The 23,832-nt window shown below is 41.6% G+C and overlaps 1 protein-coding gene across 1 annotated transcript in view; it reads right to left on the bottom strand.

Moving 5' to 3' along the window:
• nup210 (nucleoporin 210) overlaps positions 1-23,832 on the bottom strand; it is a 160,037-nt gene that overhangs the window by 81,118 nt on the left and 55,087 nt on the right. Inside the window, exons 9-13 of the mRNA XM_033037203.1 lie at positions 16,989-17,095; positions 14,703-14,843; positions 8,584-8,721; positions 5,614-5,769; positions 2,476-2,674 (exon numbers count right to left, since the gene is read on the bottom strand). Coding sequence (XP_032893094.1) covers positions 2,476-2,674; positions 5,614-5,769; positions 8,584-8,721; positions 14,703-14,843; positions 16,989-17,095 — 741 coding nt within the window. The remainder of the gene's footprint in view (positions 1-2,475; positions 2,675-5,613; positions 5,770-8,583; positions 8,722-14,702; positions 14,844-16,988; positions 17,096-23,832) is intronic.

Genomic DNA, 23,832 nt, shown 5'->3' with positions numbered 1-23,832 from the left:
AGGCTCTTTCCCAGAGTAGGGGAATCGAGAACTGAAGGACATGGGTTTAAGGTGAGGGGGGAAAGATGTAATAGGAACCTGAGGGGTAACCTCTTCACGCAAAGTGGGGTAGGTGTATGGAATGAGCTGCCATATGAGGTATTTGAGGCAGGGACTATCCCAACATTTAAGAGACATTTAGGCAGGTACATGGATAGCACAGGTTTGGAGGGTTATAGGCCAAATGCAGACAGGTGTGACTAGTGTAGATGGGCCATGTGGGCAAATTGGGTCGACGGACCTGTTTCCATGCTGTAAGACTCTTTGACCCTATAATAGAGAATTTTTTGGATGTTCACAGCTGATGTTATTAAAATATAACTCCTACGATATTTTACACTGGGTACTTTGATTCATGAAGCTCATTTTGAAAAAATTATAAAGCATTAAATCATGCATCACGTGGTCTGGAGGGCGAAGTGTTGGACAAAGAGAATGGCTACCATACCTAATGCTGATCTAATTCAAAACTGGACATCATACCCTGGGATAAATATTCCTCAGCACATCCCCTCAGCCCACTCCCCAAAGCCTAGGGCACAGCGTCTTGTTCTACTTTTTACAGTGGCTGTATTCCAAGGTCACTTCCTGGATTAACACTACCACAACAATCCTCCCTCCAAACTCCTCTCCCTTCACCCACCACTTGTTAAACGTTTACTCTCTTAAAAATGGGTTTAAGTATCTAAAACGTCATCTTGCTGACATTTGTTCGATGTGATCAGTTGCATCAAGAAAAGCAACGCATTACATTTAGCTCATATAAAGTAATGTTGCAGTTTCTGCTTCACCCAACTAGAGTGGATGGTTATAACAACCCTGGAACTACTCCAAAGGCAATCCATAACATTGTTTCTCAGCTTAATGAACATCAGCTACTCAAAGCTACACACATGGGTCCATTTAAATTGGTGTAGCTGAGACTTAGAGGTGACCCGATATAAAAATCTCAAAAATAATTGAAGTGTTGGATACTGGAATGACCTCAGTTTCTAGTTTAATAATTTGCCAAGATCTCAGCAGTACAAGACTTCAGCCCATTGAAGGATATGGGCGGCATCGGAACTACTTTGCTCTTTTCCCAGTGCAGTGGCTGGTGTCATGCATGCTCATTTTTACTATCTCAGAGTGAATTGTGCTGGTTATTGAATTAGGAATCAAATGCATTAGATAGGAAGGCATTTTACAGATAATGCTTTCCAATGTATGGAGATACAGTACTCATTTTGATTGCCTGAAGGATCCAAAGAGGAAGTTCCAAGAATGTCACGGTGGTGCAGCGGTAGATTTGCTGCCTTGCAGCGCCGGAGGCCTGGGTTCGACCCCGACCACGGGTGCTGTCTGTATGTTCCCCCCATGACCGCGTGGGCTTTCTCCAAGATTTCCAGTATTCTCCCACTCTCCAAAGACGTACAGGTTTGTAGGTAAATTGGCTTGGTATAAGTGTATATTGTTCACAGTGTGTGTAGGATAGTGTTAATGTTCGAGGATTGCTGGTCAGAACGGGCTCGGTGGGCCGAATGGCTAGTTTCCACGTTGTATCTCTAAACTAAACTCAACCTAATTCTAACCCCCTCTCCTGGCCATATAATATGTTTTTAAAAATATATTATTCATTAGCCTTTTCAAGGAGATTGCAATGTACATTACAACACTTCTGAGCAATGGAAGTTTACCCCCACGGAATTAACAAATCATACCAAAAAATATGGGATGCAGATTAAAATTCATTTTTCAAGGGGTTTTATGAGAGAAAAAACCCAATTGCAAAAGGAATAACTTTTTTCTTTCAGTTTTGGTCAAGTGGTTCACGTTACAGAAAACTGTGATGGTAGCGTGGGGATGTACTGCACTTCACTGCAAGGGTGGACAAGGAGGCTTATTCATGAACTGCCACCCATTATGTGAGGCACATACCTGATGGAGCAGGTAGTCTTTTCCTGCTCATCTGTTTCACATGTTCACAAGTCGATCCATGAATGAATTGTTGATATTAATGCAATGTTTGAACTCTACATGTTTTCCTGCTTTTACAAGCACACCATTACCTTCTCATGGTTTAACACTGGGGAGCAGGCAGGGGAAGGGACCATGATACAGAATGAACATGCCATTTCTTACATTTAAACAAGTGCAGATTGAAACCGGACATGAACTATTTACTTCCCACTTGGTTTTATTATGAACTTTGAAAGACGGGCACGTTATGAATAAATGAAGACAATGCAAAACATGCTACACTGAGTTTTGTGAACATCGGTGAAAAACACCAATTAAATTATCAATTGAGAAATGTTGTAAATGGCTTGTTTCAATCCATTCTCCATTGAAAATGCACACAGCTGCAAAAAAAAATAAATATTGCAGGATATTGCTACTGGTTTTGTCTTTTACCATTTTTCATTAAAAATAAGGATAAATGCTCTTTTTCCTTACCTTCTATACTTTTGAAGACACCACGGTTTTCAATCTCTGTCACAAGGTCAAAATGGGAGCAGTCAGTTAGCATGACTTTTTCCTGCGTTTCCACATTCATAAGACCGTAAATTTTGAGCGGCAAATCCAATAACTGCCCAACCTTGGCTTCCACATGGCAAGGTGCAAACTCCATTTGGATCGGCTCTATTACATAAACCTCAAAATAAAGAGAGTTATAATTTTATGACTAATCAAGGCATTACAGCTAAAAGGTAAACATGATTATTGACATAAGCAAATGCAGTGGAGGATTGCTTACTTTGAAATGAATGGTTAGTTAACTGGTACAAAAGTCTGCTCATCTATAAATAATACCCCAACATCCACAACCAAGGGGAAACAATTTTAAAAGTTGCATCCAATTTGAAACACTAATGTAGCACTCCTTCAATAATAAATTAAAATTTCACCGAGGCTCTGTGCTTAAATTTACAGTGGGACTTGGACCTACTTTCTTCCCATGCAAGCTAGGCTGATCACTGAAATGTAACCATCATGTCACAGTATATCTCTCTCTCTCTCTCATTTTTCTTCAGAGTACAATGGCTGACCCCAATTTTGTCATCATTTGCATATATTTGGTGACATACAAGAATCATGATAAATAATTATGAAGTAAATATTGTAAAAGAAAGTCTAAGTTATGGGTTTGATGTGATAAAAAAGAGTAGGGATTAATGGGTCCCTTTCTGAATGGCAGGCAGTGACTAGTGGGGTACCGCAAGGCTCAGTGCTGGGACCGCAGTTATTTACAATATACATCAATGATTTGGATGAAGGGATTCAAAGTAACATTAGCAAATTTGCATACGACACCAAGCTGGGTGGCAGTGTGAACTGTGAGGAGGATGCTATGAGAATGCAGGGTGACTTGGACAGGTTGGGGGAGTGGGCAGATGCATGGCAGATGAAGTTTAATGTGGATAAATGTGAGGTTATCCACTTTGGTATCAAAAACAGGAAGGCAGATTACTATCTAAATGGCGTTGTTGGGAAAAGGGGAAGTACAACGGGATCTGGGGGTCCTTGTTCATCAGTCTATGAAAGTATGCATGCAGGTACAGCAGGCAGTTAAGAAAGCGAATGGTATGTTGGCCTTTAAAACACGAGGAATCGAGTATAGGAGCAAAGAGGTCCTTCTGCAGTTGTACAGAGCCCTAATGAGACCACACCTGGAGTATTGTGTGCAGTTTTGGTCACCTAATTTGAGGAAGGACATTCTTGCTATTGAGGGAGTGCAGCGTAGGTTTACAAGGTTAATTTCCGGGATGGCGGGACTGTCATATGCTGAGAGAATGGAGCGGCTGGGCTTGTACTCTCTGGAGTTTAGAAGGATGAGAGGGAACCTTATTGAAACATATAAGATTGTTAAGGGTTTGAACATGCTAGAGGCAGGAAACATGTTCCCGATGTTGGGGGAGTCCAGGACCAGGGGCCACAGTTTAAGAATAAGGGGTATGCCATTTAGAACGGAGATGAGGAAACACTTTTTCCTCACAGAGAGTGGTGAGTCTGTGGAATTCTGTGCCTCAGAGGGCGTGGAGGCCGGTTCACTGGATATTTTCAAGAGAGAGCTAGATAGGGTTCTTAAAGATAGCGGATTCAGGGAATATGGGGAGAAGGCAGGAACGGGGTACTGATTGGGGATGATCAGCCATGATCACATTGAATGGCTCAAAGGGCCGAATGGCCTACTCCTGCACCTATTGTCTCTTGTCTAAAATTCAAACTTTCCCAGGCTGACATCAGTCCTTCACAAGTTGCTCGTACATTATATGAAACTCAAATTTTCTACTTAAATCGAAAAGCAAATTTTGAAAATGAAATAAACATTTTTTCTTTACAAACCTGATCAATATGACAAACAATTAAATCAAATGCTTCACTGAAATGTTTCCTGGATGCCAGTGGAAAATGCATTGTAAATTGCATTCACAACAGTGAATTTTACACACGCTACATCAGCCCCAGGATGGTCTTTAATGCCCTGAAAGGTTCTTGTACTATAATAATATTTGGTATTAATACTTTAAGCTGTAGCTTTTGTTGTTCTTCTAAAGTGTCTTTCAAAGACCACTAGGCATCTTCTTGGGCCATGAACTGCCCAATTTTACTCTGCACAAGCTACCCTGTAGTAGCACAATATTCACCATCTTCGAAAATTGGTATGTTCTCAAGAAATAATACTTCTGTCCGTAGTAAATGTAAAGGCATTCATTCCACTTACAGGCTCAAAGATATTCTATAAAGAGAGCCAAAAACAGTAGCACACCCATGACTGGGTCTTGTACGAATAGGGCAAAATCAATCAAATCGAAGAAACCTTATGCTCCTGTCCCACTTAGGAAACCTGAACGGAAACCTCTGGAGACTTTGCGCCCCACCCAAGGTTTCCGTGCGGTTCCCAGAGGTTGCAGGTAGTGGAAGCAGGTCGGGAGACTGACAAAAACCTCCAGGAACTGCACGAAAACCTTGGGTGGGTTTCCGTTCAGGTTTCCTAAGTGGGACAGGGGCATTACTGACACAGTCTTAACTGTGAAACATCAGTTTTGAATTTGTTGCCAAAAATGTATAGAAAGCAAAATAAAAAAGCACGCAAGAAAACAAGGATGGGAATACAGATTGATTAGAAAAGATATTCAATATTTTAATTATTCAATTAAAATATAAAATGAAATAACTCCATGGTTCTAAAGGATTTGGTGTCAGAGAGGTTGTTTGGCTGCAATAAATGCTTATGCATAAATAAAAATGCACATGTTAGCATGCACAACTTTCAATTATTTTTCTGCTAAATTCAGTTAGTGGAAAAATTCCAATTAACGGGCAAACAAATCAAATTGGACAGCCATCTCTTTCTTTTCATATTTAACGGTGCAGGCTTCCCCCAGGAACTGCTGAACGCATCACACTTAATGATGGTGCTCTCGGTATCAGTTTTTTTCTTAACCGCACAATCCAAGCTATTGTTTACTTTTATCATCCCTTAAAATCTCAACACTTCATTTCAGGCTAAGCATATTCCATGTACATCTCTTATAGGTAACCTCCAGGAAATAGTAATGAAAATGCAAAGGTAAAAATGAAGAAAAGTACCATCATTCGTCCAAAGTGTAATGGATTCTGAACATCATGGGCTTTTATTACACTTTGCCCTATTACATTCCCCGTTGCCATAATTCCTTTAACGGTCACTGTTGCCACAGCTTGATTGGATGATGACCAAGTAAAATTTCCGCTGCCACCTTCTGCCTACACAGAAATAAAGAATTAAAAAAAGAAATAAAATTACAATTTGTCAGCCATTAAAATATATCATATATCACATTAAGCAGAAACCTATTTCAATGTGAATATTAATAAGTATTTAAAACACTCAGGCAGCATCTGTAGCAATATTACAAAAGGTCTTTGACCTGAAATGTTAACGGTTTCTTTTCACAACACACACAGCCAAACCTGTATTTATTTTATATTAGATTGCCAGCATTTTCTTCATCAATGATATAAGAGCTGACATTTTAACTCCTCTCTCCACAGATGCTACCCAATCTCCTGAAAATCTCCAGCCTTTTATGTTCCCATAAAATTTCAGCATTTGCATTTTTTGGAACTTAAAAAAAACCAAAATATGCATTTGACATCACACTCTGAATAGCCAATGCCAATCAAGTTAAAATATATTTATTAGGTGAAAACCAATGGGAGCATTTTGAATCCTTATTCTTTAAAAGGACATTCTCAACATTCATAGATACATGGAAACATATAAAAACAAGCTAATCATCTACAATCAGTATCCCATTCCTGCTCTTTCCGCATATCCCTTGATTTATTTAGCCCTAAGATCTAAATCTAACTCTCTCTTGAAAACATCCAGTGAATTGGCCTCCACTGCCTTCTGTGGCCGTGAATTCCACAGATTCACAACTGTGGTGAAGATGTTTTTCCTCATCTCAGTCCTAAATGGCCTACCCCTTATTCTTAAACTGTGACCCCTGGTTCTGGCCTCCCCCAACATCAGAAACATTTTTCCTGCATCTAGCCTGTCCAATCCTTTAAGAATTTTATATGTTTCTATAAGATCTCCTCTCATCCTTCTAAATTCCAGTGAATACAAGCCCAGTCGACCCATTCTTTCAGCATATGTCAATCCCGCCATCCCGGGAATTAACCTGGTGAACCTACGCTGCACTCCCTGAATAGCAAAAAAAATGTCCTTCCTCAAATTAGGAGACCAAAATTGCACACAATACTCCAGGTGTGGTCTCACCAGGGCCTGTAAACTGCAGGACCTCCTTGCTCCTAAACTCGAAACCTCTCGCGATGGCCAACGTCTTGGCTCTCTTCACTGCCTGCTGTACCTGCATGCTTACTTTCAGTGACTGATGTACAAGGACACCCAGGTCTCGTTGCACCTCCCCTTTTCCTAATCTGACACCATTCAGATAATAATCTGCCTTCCTGGTCTTGCCACCAAAGTGGATAACCTCACATTTATCCACATTATACTGTATCTGCCATGCATCTGCCCACTCACCCAACCTATCCAAGTCACCCTGCAGCCTCATAACATCCTCATTGCAGCTCACACTGCCACCCAGCTTTGTGTCATCTGCAAACTTGGAGATGTCACATTTAATTCCCTCGTCTAAATCGTTAATATATATTATAAATAACGGGCACCAGCACCGAGCATTGCTGCACCCCACTAGTCACTGCCTGCCATTCTGAAAACGACCCGTTAATCCCTACTCTTTGCTTCCTGTCTGCCAACCACTTCTCTATCCATCTCAATACCCTACCCCACATACCATGTGCTCTAATTTTGCCCACAAATCTCTCGTGTGGGACCTTGGCTCCACTGGCTCTCCCTTATATCTTTTCTGCTTGTTACATCCTCAAAAAATTTCAGAAGATTAGCCAAGCATGATTCCCCTTCATAAATCCATGCTGACCTTGACTGATCCTGTCACTGCTTTCCTAATGCGCTGCTATAACATCTTTATCAATCAACTCGAGCATCTTCCCCGCTACCAATGAAAGGCTAACTGGTCTATAATTCCCCGTTTTCTCTCTCCCTCCTTTCTTTTGATATTGGCTATCCTCCAGTCCACAGGAACTGATCCAGAATTGAGAGAACATTGGAAAATGATCACCAATGCATCCACAATTTCTAGGGAAACCTCCTTGAGTACTCTAGGATGCAGACCATCAGGTCCCGGGGATTTATCTGCCTTCAGTCCCAACAGTTTACCTAACACCATTTCCAGACTAATGTGTATTCCCTTCAGTTCCTCCCTCCCACTAGATCCTCAGTCACCTAGTATTTCTGGGAGATTGTTTGTGTCTTCCTTAATGAAGTCAGAACCAAAATACTAATTTAACTGTTCTGCCATTCTTTGTTTCCCATTATAAACTAATCTGTCTGACTGTAAGGGACCTACATTTGTCTTCACTAATCTTTTCCTTTTTATATATCTAAAGAAGCTTTTAGAGCCAGTTTTTATATTACCCGCAAGCTTTCTTTCATGCCCTTTCCCCCCCCCCCTCGTAATTAACCCCCTTGTCCTCTGTTGAGTACTAAATTTCTCCCAGTCTTCCGGTTTTCTGCTCCCTCTGGCCAATTTATATGCCTCGTTCTTGGATATAACACTGTCCTTGATTTCCCTCATTAGCCACAGTTGAGCCGCCTTCCTCATTTTATTTTTTCGCCAGAATATTTGGAGTTAATCCATGCGGTCTTTAAATCTTTGCTACTGCATCTACACCGTCAACCCTTAAAGTGTAATTTGCCAGTTTATCCTAGCCAATTCCCATCTCATACCTTCAAAGTCTCCTTTCTTAAAGCTCAGGATTTAACATTAATACTAATTTCTGAACCATTAAACTGAGCTCCTATTTAAATACAAAGACAGTGATTAACAGAAGAGAGGAAAAGCTACAAAAACAAATAAAGTTACACAAAGAATCAAGGGAATTGTTTCTGTAAATTCAGATTCAATTGATGATTTCTACTTCGAGAATGTAATTAATAATAGATATATAATAATATAAATTGTGCACCTTTATTGCATACTGGTAAGCTCCAGCCACTTGCTGCCAAGGAAACGTCAACATATTTGGTGTAAGGGTAATTGGATTATAAATTTCGACTTCTTGTTGATTCCGTACTGGGACAAGCAGGGAATGCACAACTCCTTTCTGAAAGTTAATATAGTAACAAAGTAGAAACGGTATTAGTAAAACAATGAAAATACTGAACAGTCACAATGAATGCAATCTGCATGAAAGAGAACAAGGATCAGTAAATGGTTATTTATTTTAAATCAGTTTAATGGCATCCAGAAGCTTCAGAGTTCAATATTAAATTTCCAATTTAGTCACATTCACTTAAACAGCGTTTGTGGCCAGGCTCTCACTATTTAAATTAATCTCCCATCTCCCATCTCCCATCTCCCATCTTAACAATCGCCTGCTTCTTCAAAAACCGCAGTAACAATTTTTCATTTGCAGGTGATCATTTAAAAATATTTGGAATAACATAAGGGAAGATTAAACAGAACTTGTACACATTTCATATTCACTAAACACAAAGAAAAAACCTTTCACCCATCCGGAAAGTCTTGGGGCCACTACCCATGGTCACCATCAACCTTATATCAGCGAGTGAACACGTGGAATCTGACAGGCCTGGGTGAAGTACCTGGCCATGTCCTTAGAACCTGCATGAACCAGCTGGCAGAAGCATTCATGGGCATCTTTTACTTTGCCCTACTCCAATCTGGGGTCCCATAGGCTTCAAATGGACCACTATCATCTTGGTGCCAAAGAAATAGATAATGCATCTTAACAATACCATTTGGTGGCGCTGACATCCACTATAATTAAGTATTTCAAGAGGCTGGATATGGCGTATATCAACTTCAGCTTCCAAGACAACCTTAATGTAGATTAGAGTCACTCATGTTATGAGTCATACTTTGTAGCTGCACCCACTAGTTTAACAGAAAGCTTCTCTTCCCTTTCTCCCTCAGTCTTGAGTTATGTGTTAAGATGAAGTTACCCATGCTGTAACGCTAATAAAGTTTTTGGATCTTAATCACCACTGTGTGTGATTCAAGTTATTCCAACAGCAGAAGCTCGACACTTAATCCACTCCAATGCATCTGCTGACACATGGTGGACAGCATCACTCCAGCCCAAACTCAACCCTGGAATATCTGGATAAGGACAAGTACATTGTACTTCTATTTATTAACTGCATCCCAGGGTCCTAAGGGAGGTGGCTCTAGAAATAGTGGATGCACTGGTGATCATTTTCCAATGTTCAATAGATTCAGGATCAGTTCCTGTGGGTTGGAGGATAGCTAATGTTATCCCACTTTTCAAGAAAGGAACGAGAGAGAAAACAGGGAATTACAGACCAGTTAGCCTAACTTTGGTGGTGGGAAAGAAGCTGGAGCCAATCATTAAAGAGGTAATAATGGGGCATTTGGACAGCAGTAAAAGGATTAGGCCAAGTCAGCATGAATTTATGAAAGGAAAATCTTCTGGAATTTTTTGAGGATGTGACAAGCAAAATGGATGAAGGGGTGCCAGTGGATGTAGTGTATCTAGACTTTCAGAAAGCCTTTGATAAGGTCCCGCATGGGAGGCTGGTAACTAAAATTAGAGCACATGGTATTGGGGGTAGGGTGTTGATGTGGATAGAAAATTGGTTGGTAGACAGGAAGCAGGAGTGAACGGGTCCTTTTCAGAATGGCAGGCAGTGGCGAGTGGAGTGCCGCAAAGCTCGGTGTTGGGGCCGCAACTGTTTACCATGTATATTAATGATTTGGAAGAGGGAATTAGGAGCACACTAGCAAGTTTGCAGATGACACAAAGCTGGGTGGCAGTGTGAACTGTGAAGAGGATGTTAGGACGTTGCAGGGTGACCTGGCCAAGTTGAGTGTGTGGGCAGATACATGGCAGATGCAGTATAATATAGATAAATGTGAGGTCATCCACTTTGGTGGCAAAAACAAGGGGGCAGATTATTATCTCAATGGGGTTAGGTTAGATAAGGGGAGGTACAGCAAGACCTGGGTGTCCTTGTACAACGGTCACTGAAAGTTGGCGTGCAGGTACAGCAAGCAGTGTTGAAAGCTAATGGCATGTTGGCCTTCATAACAAGAGGATTTCAGTATAGGAGTAGAGAGATTCTTCTGCAATTGTATAGGGCTCTAGTAAGACCACATCTGTAGTATTGTGTACAGTTTTGGTCTCCTAATTTGAGGAAGGACATCCTTGTGATTGAGGCAGTGCAGCGTAGGTTCACGAGATTGATCCCTGGGATGGTGGGACTGTCATATGAGGAAAGATTGAAAAGACTAGGCTTGTATTCACTGGAGTTTAGAAGGGTGAGGGGGGATCTTATAGAAAATAAATAATTATAAAAGGACTGGACAAGCTAGATGCAGGAAAAATGTTCCCAGTGTTGAGCGAGTCCAGAACCAGGGGCCACAGTCTTAGAATAAAGGGGATGCCATTTAAGACTGAGGTGAGAAAACACTTTTTCACCCAGAGAGTTGTGAATTTGTGGAATTCCCTGCCACAGGGGGACTGGAGGCCAAATCACTGGATGGATTTAAGAGAGAGTTAGATAGAGCTCTAGGGGCTGGTGGAATCAAGGGATATGGGGAGCAGGCAGGCACGGGTTATTGATTGGGGACGATCAGCCATGATCACAATGAATGGCGGTGCCGGCTCGAAGGGCCGAATGGCCTCCTCCTGCACCTAATTTCTATGTTTCTAAAGCTCTGCTTTAAACACAATAATTCCAACCAGTTGCATCTCCAAACTCCCAGACTTAAGACTCAGCTTTCCCTTCTGCAATTGAATTCCTGACTTACAGACCCATGGACAATAATCTGCAAGGATAGACAGCAAAACATCCTCCACGATAATTCTCAAGAGTTGCTCCGCAAAGCTCCCGTCCCCTTACTATAGTCTTTATACAAGCATGGCTATGAGACCAAATTCTGTTCAAAATGCATTTACAAGTTTGCAGATGTCAGACAATCATGGGTGGGATCTATGGGAAGGAGACCGAGGTCTGATTAGCATCGGATCAAGACAACCTCCCTTCCATTGACTCAATTTATACCTCACGCTGCCTCGGCATGGTCAGCAGCATAATCAAGGATGTTGCAACCTGGCTACTCCCTCTTCTCTCCTCACCCAGCAGGCAAAAGGTATAGGTGCGAAAACTCATACCTCCAGATTCAGAGACCGTTCCTTCCCAGGTGTTATCAGGCAACTGAGTCGTCCTACCACAACAAGACAGCAATGATGAACTACTATCTAGCTCTAATGTCCCTTGAACTACACTTGACTGGACTTTGCAGGCTTTACCTTGCACTAAACCTTATTCCATTATATGTATCTATACACTGTAAATGGAATGATTGTAATCATGTATTATCTTTCTGATGACTGGTTAGCACGCAACAAAAAGCTTTTCACTGGACCTCGGTACATGTGAAAATTAACTAAACTGACAACCTTTCCTCAATGTCAGAAAAATGAAGTTGGGTGGAAGGGCCTGTTTCCATGCTGTATGAATCTATAACGCTTTGTTCTGCACTACTCCTTTTCTCTTATGAACTACCTGACATTTGTGAGGAATTTCTGGATAACACGCAAATCAAAAATTTTCACAGTAGTTTGCTACACATAACAATAAACCAATTATCAATTTATATGTACATAAAAGGTCGCAATGTTAAAAATTACAATTTTCTGCATGAGGTTTATTATTTTTTTAAGGCTATTGATTTGCACCAAGTCTCAGAAACATCTAAGAAAGGATTTGATAAAAAAGCCATTGGATTTGGCCTGTCACCTGGATTTTCTGCAGTCCCTGCTCTTCCCTCAGGGCAACTACCTATCACTTAGCAGGTTTTATTCCCACTTCTCTAACCAATCTTTCTCCCCCCTATTATCATCTTGGAGAAGCATCCGGACCAGAAATGTCCACTTCCTTTCCGTACACAGATGCTGACTGACCCGCTGAGTTCCTCCAGCACTTTGCTCAGTAGTTTCGTTTAATTTAGAGATACTAAACAGAAACAGCATGGAAACAGGCCCTACGGCCCACTGAGTCCACACCGACCACCGATCCCTGCACACTAACACTATCATACACGCACTAGGAACAATTTACAATTTCACCAAACCAATTAGCCTGAAAACCTGTACGTCTTTGGAGTATGGGGGAGGGGGGGGCAAACTGGGGTAGCTGGAAAACCCATGCAGGTCACGGGGAGAACGTACAAAGTCCATACAGACAGCACCTGTAGTCAGGATCGAACCCGTGTCTCTGGCGCTGTTAGATAGCAACTCTCCCACTGTGCCACCGTGGCTGGTGCACATTGGTTCAATTTTTTAAAAGTGCTTAACTTTTGAATTTACGAAATGCCAAAAAATCTTCCTGTGTAAGCGGCAATCTGTATGGCAATGAACGTGGATTCTGACCCCATCTAAATCTGGGGGACAACACTGGGGAATTCGGAGCTGGACTGGATAACAAATGTGCCAGTATCTGTTACTTCGCTTACACTGGATTTATTCTGAGTTTGCAAGTCTGGCACTTAATTAACTAGGACCGGCAAATTGCCAAGCGTTCTGAAGGCACAGCATTGAATCAACCCAGTCCCCCTTCTCTCCACCTCTCAACCAAAGTATGGGTTCAGGAACAAAGATTGTCCAGAACATATTGAACCCAACACCACTAATTGTATGTTTTTTTTACTCCCACTAAAACAGGCAGAAGGTTTTAATCCAAATAACGCCATCTGCTGCAATTAAATGCTTTTCTGATATGTTCATATCCAGAAGCAGAGATTCAACCCACAATTATTTGATCTGTGATGAAACAGTGGCATGGGATAAATTGTAAAAGCCCATCAATAAAATGTTTTAATCTATATTGGTTTAAATTCGTTAGAGACTGTAACACTACATTTTAGACACAAAATGCTGGAGTAACTCAGCATTTTGTGTCTATGTTTGGTTTAAATCAGCATCTGCAGTTCCTTCCTACAAACTACATTTTACACCACATAATAGTCCACATTTCAGCAGAGCATCTGAAATTATCACAATTATCTGACTGTGTCCTGCAAGTTAAATCAGGACTTCATAGTTTATCATTGTATATTAAATATTTACACTGATGCAAACATTGTCAAGCGTTGCGTCCATTTGCACACACCTCCTTTGCGGGATTGATCAAAATTGAAATTCAAACTGGATTAGCAATTATTGCAATTATTCAGCAATTATTGTACTAAACACTACTCAAACAACTGGATCTTCTTGTTTTCACACTGAAGTCTGGCTCAGCCAGTGGCAACTAGGAATAGACTGGGTGACAACCAAGAATACTTTGGTGATACTGGAGAGACAGTTGACGGCACGGAAAGATGGCACCCGGGACAGGCTGGGTTAGCACCCCATTCTGTGTCTTTCGTGAGAAAGTCACCCAATAAAGCTACGGAAAGGCCTAATGAACCACCGTGGCCTAAACATCCATCAGGCGAGAATGAAATGCTCAGAGAAGGAGAAAGCGATGCAGCGCACAGGCCTTGAACCTAGTGAGATGCAGGAGGAGCCCGGCAGGGACTCACCCCGCAGAGCCCAGTCCCTCCACGCACTAGAATCTCCCAACCCCTGCAGAGTAGATATTAAGATGGCTGATCCGTGGGCGGTTGCTGCTGGGACGCAAGTCGGGGCCTGATCAACCCCGGCTGGGTCGCCTGGGCGAGGGTGTCTGATGTTGTGAGACCCGAAACACCCGATGACCCCAGATCACATCACCGAGGATGCGTCCCAGCGCATCTAGAAGATGTATATTTTTCACACATCTGTAGGAAAGACTGCAAAATAATTCTCATCAATTTTGAAAAACAGCTATTATATGAATGCGTGAAATGTGCAAGGAACGTTAGTTGAAGTAAACACTGGAAAACAATGAAAATCGCATAATTTATAAAGAAACCCTGTGATCCCCATCGGTCTGAAAATTAAGAACATTAATGCTTCATCTATGGAAAAGGGCTATGCTTTGTCTGTTAAATTGAAATATTTTATTAATATTTATGGCATTACAGGCCCCAGGACACATAATAATACAACCTCACCTGTGATACCACATTGATTAAAGATGCATCAATGATAGTCTGTCCCTTCTTCAATGCCCTCACATGGTGATATGATCCATTCAGAGAGGTCTCCAGTATTTCAAAATACTCCGTTGGAATTTCAGTGTTAATTCTGATATCCTATAATGCCACAAAACAAATGGTTTGACACAAAACATGAACCACAGACATTAAAAAAAAATGTATACTTCAACTTGTGCAATCAGGCCTTTGAACAATTATACCAGATGGAGGCCTGCAGCCAGATAGCATTTTGCCAGTATTAGGTGCGATTTGAAATACCTTTTTCTCCGTGAACTCTCCTCCTGTTACTCGATTTAAACACTCAAAAAATTAAAGGCAGCTGATATTTTGGAATCATTGTACTACTAGCATTCAAAATCTAATTCCTATTCCAACGCCAAAAATAAGAACACTAAAATATGGTGAAAGTCTCAAGTGCAAACGCTGCAAGGAAGGAATATAAAATTAATAATTATAGGCATGGCCATCGCATAAAAATAAACATAACCTTGACAAGGCCTGGCCTTCAGATTGGTAATTCACAAGCCTGAAGTTGGGAGTATTTTTTTAGAGGGGGGGAGGGGGATGGATTATTGAAGTTAGGACATTTCTCTTTGAAAATTGCCACTTTCATAGTTTCCAACAAGGCAATAACAATTCCAAATTGACAATGTGACTTTCAGACCTTAACTTAATTGGCTTCAAAAAATATTTTAAAATAAGCAATCATTGGTGTACAATGCTTTATCTAGTGTATAGATGGTTTTACATTGACTCAAACATTTCCGAAACAATAAGATTGTGAATTTACACAGTTACTGTGTAAAACAGCCTTAACTCGTGCTGAGGGAGAATTATCCCATTAATGGAAAATCACAAGTTGCCGGATGATCTGTAATTTTTAATTAGCTGTGTGAAAATGACATCTTGTCCTTCACTTCCCTATCTATGCATTTTGTGAAATTGCTGCATTTAAACATTAATTGCTCTCTTAATGTGCCATGAAAGTTCAACCTTGTAACTCATAGCGCAAGTACATTTGTTAAAGACAATTCATTTTCTGTGCGCTAGTTTGATGGGTAATCAGTGTGGAGGTCTGTCCTTTCTGGCAGTGAATCATTTGAGAATTTAAATGCCAGAGGAAATTTAATATTCTTCCTTCTCTCTACCTTATTTGACAATGTATTTATTCACTTATGGCCTTTAGCTCTTCTCCTGTATATGTTTTAACCTTCAAATCTCATTGATTAGAAGGCACACAATCGGCCCATTCATTCATCAAGCTCCTGCTGTCCTTTCCTCTGTCTATAGTGTTATTTACTTAAACTGCCAGGGCAAACCAAAGCTGAGCTGATGTCTGCAAGAAAAAGTTGAACAAATCAGGAAGTTTGACTCACTCCAGCAAATTCCAGCTTAGAGACGTTCATACCCAGTCAGGTTGCGGGAAAGAGGTACAATTAAGTTGCCACAATAGAAAACCTGGTTATCTAGCGCAGTAACAGAGGCAATGCTGCAGGAGCAGCCAGACTGGAGGGAGGCAGAATGACAATGGATGGAAGGAGGATAACCTTTGATTAACTAGCACCCATCAAGTCCTGCAAGGCGAGCTTTTACTGCATCTCTTGCATCTGACAAGTTTTCTTAGTCGTTGCTCAGATTGATACAAATTGATAATTAAATTGGAGGGACCTCACTGAAATTTACCGAATAGTGGAAGGCCTGGATAGAGAGGATGTGGAGAGGATGTTTCTACTAGTGGGAGAGTCTAGAACCAGTCATAGCTTCAGAATTAAAGGATATTCTTTTAGGAAGTAGATGAAGAGGAATTTCTTTAGTCATAGGGTGGTGAATCTGTGGAATTCATTGCCACAGAAGGCTGTAGAGTCGTCTATGGATATTTTATAAGGCAGAGATAGATTCTTGATTAGCACGGGTGTCGGGGTTATGGGGAGAAGGCAGGAGAATAGGGTTGAGAGGGAGAGATAGATCAGCCATGATTGAATGGCGGAGTAGTTTTGATGGGCCGAATGGCCTAACTCTGCTCCCATCACTTATGAACATAAATGGAGCAACTGGGAACGAGCCAGTTGCCAAACCATTTTGCACTGCCAACTGACAACACCATGCATATATTCTAAACATAATCAATAGGTAGCAAATTATTAAAATAAATTAAGTCTATGTACACAGTACAATCATTTTAAACATAAATCGCTGAATACAACTGAACAAACGTTATATTTTTTAAGGTAGAATACTCACATCCGAGAGATAAAGTTTATTACTTTCTTTATCATACACTTCAATTGTTAGACCATAATTTTTGCCCGTTTCCAAAATCCATCTGTCCCCAGGATGAACTGTAAAACCTATAATAAACGTACTTGATTTAACAATAGGCTTTGCACAGCTAAATCTCCACGTCAAGATGTTTATACCAGTAGGGGTGATTTGTAAGGCAGTCTCTCATTAAAATGTTGCATTGTTATAGTGGACATGTGAGTAAAAGATACCATTGAGATCTTGCAATAAGCTAAGTCCTTGATTTAGATTTGAACCACAATTTCTCTGACTGACCCAGAGGAGATCAAGATGAATGAAACACCCACATTAAAAGGCAGTTTTGGAAAATGCTAAAGTTAGATACTGGAGAGCTGTTACTTGGAATTCTTCCAAGCTGTAGCCCACACTGGGATGAGTTGCGAATGCCCGATATTACAAGAGGCCTTTTGAAAATATGGGCATCATTTTTATGATAATTAATTTACCAAGTTACAGTATGAAATTTTTTTCTTTCTGTATTTTATCCACCACACAAGTGGTAATATTTGATGCTGTCATTAAGGTGACAGAAGCAATGTGCAAACGACTATTGCTCAATTACAAATCTGAGAATACTCACTGAAAGGATTTTTTTACATTTATATATTTATAACTGATATTGTATTATTAATGGCATCAGAATATCTGTTTTACATTATTGTAAAATTGACATACTTGTCCAGTAAAAAGTTCTCAGCAACTACTGAAATATATCTATTGTTTCAGCCGAGTGTTGTGCATGATACTCAAGGAAGGGGAAAAAGCAATAAATCCCCAAAAGATAGACCGATTGACCTCAACAGCAATCAACTCTTCACTAATGTACCAAAACCTCAGCAATTATCTGTCAGAGGTTGCCACAAAATCACAGAATAAGTCAATTAATCAAAGACATCATTATCTTTAGATGTAGCAAAATTCACAGACATATATTTGGTTCAGTTCCAATGCAGTCTTAAGACTCAGAACAGAGACGTGTTTCTCTATGCAGCAAGAAAAAACTATCTGAGCATTTCCAGTTGTTTAATTAGATACACCACCTTCCATAATGTTTGGGACAAAGACCCATCATTTATGTATTTGCCTCTGTATTCCACAATTTGAGATTTGTAATAGAAAAAAAATCACATGTGGTTAAAGTGCTCATTGTCAGATTTTATTAAAGGGTTGTAGCGAGTCCAAACTTTGTGATCAAACGGTTATTTTATTCGGTGAGATAAGTTTGACATACATGTGCGTTTGGGACTCTCTAACATATTGAGTCATTGCTGCTGCTGCTGAGCGATAGTGTTGACTTCAAGTCACTTTTATTTCTATAGAACATTTAAAAAATAACTCTCGTTGACCAAAGTGCTTTACATTGGTGGAGGTACTAACGTTATACAACAGTGGTTCATAGATTAAGTACATACATAAATACATACATATAGCCCTCACTCAGAGGACGTCAAGAAAGGCTTGAGAGTAAAGATGAGTTTTAAGTCTCGTCTTAAAAGAGTCGATGGAGGGGGCAGTTCTGATGGGAAAAGGGATGCTGTTCCACAGTCTAGGAGCTGCAACCGCAAAGGCGCGGTCGCCCCTGAGCTTATGCCTAGACCGCGAGATGTTCAGTAACCCCAAGTCGGCCGATCTGAGGGACCTGGAGGTGGTGTGGTGGGTAAGCAGACTTTTGATGTAGGTGGGGACAAGCCCGTTAAGGGCTTTGTAAACATAAAGAAGGATCTTGACATTTATTCGGAACCGCACAGGGAGCCAGTGGAGAGAGGCCAGGATCGGGGTGATGTGGTCCCTTTTTCGGGTGCCCGTCAGGAGTCTCGTTGAGGCGTTTTGGACCAGTTACAGGCGGGACAGGGAAGATTGGCTGATGCCAGCGTAAAGGGAGTTGCAGTAATCTAGGCGGGAGGAGATGAATGTGTGGATGATCTTTTCAAGGTCATCAAACTGGAGGAATTGTTTTATTTTAGCTATCGTCCGAAGCTGGAAGAAGCTAGCTTGAGCTACCTGATGACTGGTGATCTCATGGTAAGATCTACAGATGTAGCGGGACACTCCCCTTAACCCATGACATCACGTGACAGTCCTCGTAACCACTGACGAGGGTTTGACAGTAAGTGGTCTGACCATCAGGTGACGCCACAGGCCCCCCCCCCCCCAGAACCGGAGGAAGGGCTAGAACGCGCTCACCTTCTACCGGAAGGTGCGCAAGCATGGTCGAGGGTGGCTCCTGCTGTGGGTCGGGGGCACCCCAGCCGTGGGTCAGCCAGGACGGTGGGGCCCGCAGATGCAGTCGACACTCCGGCTGTAGGCCATCCCGGCACTATGCCGAGGGGTTCAAGGAGACCAATGCAATAGCCGCAGGATGGACGAGACACAGTAACATCTCATCGACCAGCAGGGGATCGTGTCCCGAGAAATATGGCAGTATTTCTGGGAGACGTCGGCAACAATGCAAACCAAGGAAAACACAACAAAGAAATAAGAATACACAAAGGATAAAGGACATTTATTATCACATACACCAAGTGGTGTAGTGAAAGTTGACTTGCCAATGCAGCACACGAGATAAGACACAACATTAAAGAATTTAACAATAACAATAAACATAAAAACATTCCCCCCACAATGGTTCCCACCGTGGAGGGAGGCAGCAAAGTCCAACTAATAGATAAACCCGGCGAGGTCATTACAGTGAAAAAGTGCAAAGAAAAAAACAGACTACAGTGAGCAAACAAGTCCAAAGTGGTAGGAAACTAAAAGTTCAAATTGTCCAGTGTCTGATGAGAAGCTGTGCTGGAAGCTGGAAAACTGGAGGTTGCAGTGACACCATTTGACCTGACGTGGCACTGTTGATGGCAGTGACGCTGCTGAGACACCATCCGACCTGAGGTGGCGCTGTTGTCGGCAGGCAGACTGCAGAGACGGCATCCGGCGGAAGGTGACGCTGTTAACGCAGTCAGAGCAGGTCGAGCTTTGCTCCCGGCCGGTTGCGGCGGCCATTTTGGCAGTCGACTGCGGCGGCCATGTGGTAGTAGACCGCAGCGGCCTTTACTGGCGGCCAACCGATGCGATCCCCGGATACATGCGGTGCGGCCGGCATCGACAGGCCTCGCCCCACTGCTGCAGGTAGGAACTCCACCCACCGTCGCCAGTGTCGTCGGAGACCAGCGATCATCGAAATCCGCACCGGCGAGGAGCAGAAGGACGTCCTCAGGCAGCTGCCCCAGGTAGGCCGCTCGAACGGGAGGCTAGGCCTTGAGCAGCAGCGGGTTGGGTGACGGGCGGGCCCGTTCTCTCCCCGCTCCCGGTGCTGGCGGGCGGTGATGCTATGAGTGGGGGGCTGATATACTCGCAGCTCCTGCTGTAGCTGGTGGGGGAGCGGCGGCAGCCGCGGCCTCTCAGTCCCAGTGGACGGCTCTGGGAGGGTCTTGCGGGAGAGATTGGCGGCCGCAAGCAAGGCCCGGATCGCGCCCATCGACCCGGGCGGGCTGCGAACGCCGAGACCAGTCACAGGAGAGGCTAGTCTCCTTCAGTTTTCTCTTCAATATATAAAAGGCATGCTCAATTGGGTTCAGATCGGATGATTGACTTGGCCACTCAAGAATTGACCATTTTTTAGCTTTAAAAAACTCCTTTGTTGCTTTAGCAGTATGTTTGGGATCATTGTATTGCTGTGGAATGAACCACCGGCCAATGAGTTTTGCGGCATTTGTTTCCAACTTGGGCAGATAGGATGTGTCTCTACACTTCAGAATTAATTATACTACTACCATCAGCAGTTGTTTCATCAATGAAGATAAGTGAGCCAGTACCATCAGCAGCCATACATGCCCAGGCCATAACACCCCCACCACCATGTTTCACAATTCGCTCTTGCCATCACTCTGATATAAGCTAACCTTCGTCTCATCTGTTCACAAGACATTTTTCCAGAACTGTGGTTGCTCTTTTAAGTACTTCTTGGCAAACTAACCTGGCCATCCTACTTTTGTGGCTAACCAGTGGTTTGCATCTTGCAGTGTAGTCTCAGTATTTCTGTTCATAAAGTCTTCTGCGGACAGTGGTCATTGACAAATCTACACCCGACTCCTGAAGAGTGTTTCTGATCTTCTGGACAGGTGTTTGGGGATTTTTCTTTATTATAGAGAGAATTCTTCTGTCATCAGCTGTGGAGGTCTTCCTTGGCCCTTTGCGATTAGTAAGCTCATCGGTGCTCTCTTTCTTCTTAATGATGTTCCAAACAGTTGATTTTGGTCAGCCTAAGTTTTGGCTGATGTCTCTAACAGTTGTATTCTTCTTTCTCAGTCTCATAATGGCTTGTTTGACTTTCATTGGCGCAACTTTGGTCCTCATGTTGATAAACAGCTATAAAAGTTTCCAAAGGTGATGGAAAGACTGGAGGAAAGACTAGGTGCTGAGAGGTCTCCATGGAGGAGGCAATTCAACACACCTGAGCAATTACAAACACCCGTGAAGCCATGTGTCCCAAACATTATGGTGCCCTGAAATGGGGGACCATGTATAAACACTGCTGTAATTTTTACATAGTGAAACCAAAATGTATAAAAATACTCTTTAATAAAATCTGACAATGTACACTTTAACCACATGTGATTTTTTCTATTACAAATCTCAAATTGTGGAGTACAGAGGCAAATAAATAAATGATGGGTCTTTTGCCCAAACATTATGGAGGGCACTGTAAATGACATAATAAATTACAAAACGATTTGTACTCCACAAGAACTGCTCATGATGTAGACTACATTACAAATCCTCGTGCAGATCAAGAAAGATCAAAGTAATTTCCTTGGCCAAAAAGGATTTTGGCAAATCTTGAAAGAAAACTCCGTATTATGAACTATTAGTATGTTTCTTTATTGCTCAATTCTTCTAACTAAAAATGAATTTACAGTAAAACTAGATAATCCATGGCCAGATTGTTTAGAAATGTCAGGGCTTGATATGTCATTTACAGTTTGATTTTCCATGCTCTTTAAATTTACTAGGTTAATAAAGAATATATTACCGTGTTACAATTAAAAACAATTAAAAGTGTGAAAGTATGTTGTGGTATTAATAGGAACAATAGTTAACAGTAAAAAAATCTACTACCAAAATCATAAAAGGTGCCAGATTATAAATTTTACCACTGCATTGAAAGGCCTGGAGAGGGTGGATGTGGAGAGGATGTTTCCACTGGCGGGAGAGTCTAGGCCCAGAAGTCATAGCCTCAGAATTAAAGGACATTCCTTTATGAAGGAGATGAGGAGAAATTGCTTTAGTCAGAGGGTTGTGAATCTGTGGAACTCATAGCCACTGAAGGTTGTGGAGGCCAATGGATATTTTCAAGGCGGAGATTGACTCTTGATAGATTCTTGATTAGTATTGGTGTCAGGGGTTGTGGGGAGAAGGCAGGAGAATGGGGCTAAGAGGGAAAGATAGACTAGTCATGATTAAATGGCGAAGTAGACTTGATGGGCTGTATGGCCCAATTCATTCCTATCACTTATGGACTTGGCAAACATTGCTTGCGTGCAAGCCACGTTTTGCAGCCTTTCTGCCGCTCTGAAGTGCAGGTAAAACATGTTTAACGCATGACAGTGCAAATGAAATAAAACTGACATTTATCTTCATTACAAGTCTCAATCTCACTTCTCTATGGGGAATGCCAGAAAAATAATTTGTATTTTTTGATTAGGAAATATAAAATTAAGACATTAAACATTAATCACGAGTTGTCTCCCCCCCCCCCCCCCCCCCCCCCAAACCTCCAGTTCCTCATAGAAGCTCTACCAATTAACAATTGGGAAGGTGATCTTCATAAAATATGACATCGGGAAAAAAATTAGGGCAATGTAAAACTTAAATTACTAATAATCAACATTATGCAACACCAGACCCACCATTGGCCAAGGCATGCAAGGATAGCACATTTATTTTCATGACTTGAGACAATTTTATTTTAAGTTCAGTTCAGTTTAGATTATTGTCATGTGTACAGTGTATAGATAAATGATAAGTGAATAAGGTTTTGTGCAAGATAAAGCCAGTTAAAATAAGATATGTTGTGGTAGGAATACAGATTTAAGAGTGTGGAGCAAATGTAATATATGATTATAGATCTGCTTCTGTGACTAGCATGTAAATAGTCGCCTGGGCTGGGTGCCATCTAATCGAGTGGATTTCCGGTTAACTGTAACAGAGTCTGACTACATAAATTCAAGAATATTTGAGGAACAGAATTAGTTGACGCACGGAAAGGCAGAGACAACCTATAATTAAGTTACATTTGAGGAGGTGGCAAACTGCAATCAGATTATGTAGTCTAAATGGCGTTCAGTAAGATCTTTTACACTTACACCTTTAATATAGGAGACTGATATTAAAGTTTACAGCCTGTGGGAAACAAGGCAATTTGGAAAATTGGTTCTAAATTGTCTGAGGGGAAATGAGGAAATTTGAGAAATAATCTTTTCACTGAGCAATGATTGAAATCTGGAATCCTTCTCCTGAGGGATGTTGGAGACAAGTATTCTCATAAGATTTCGATATTTGGAGGAGTAGGTGAAACCACATAGTTAAGAAGGCTGCTATAGGCTGAGTGCTGGAAATTGGGACTAGCATAGATTGGAAATTGATAGGCCTCACAGGTACGTGGGCTATTAGGATGGGCTCCCGGCTGTATAATTCCAATGACTTGAATTTAAATTCCACAGGTGCCACAGTACATTTCAAATCACTGATAAAACACTTGTTCAGCTACAGCTTGGTGGCGCAACGGTAG

This window comes from Amblyraja radiata, chromosome 18, assembly GCF_010909765.2.
Source record: "Amblyraja radiata isolate CabotCenter1 chromosome 18, sAmbRad1.1.pri, whole genome shotgun sequence".
NCBI classification, from domain to species: domain Eukaryota; kingdom Metazoa; phylum Chordata; class Chondrichthyes; order Rajiformes; family Rajidae; genus Amblyraja; species Amblyraja radiata.
The sequence above is the reverse complement of the archived record's forward strand: the minus strand, read 5'-3'. Positions and strand labels throughout refer to the sequence as shown.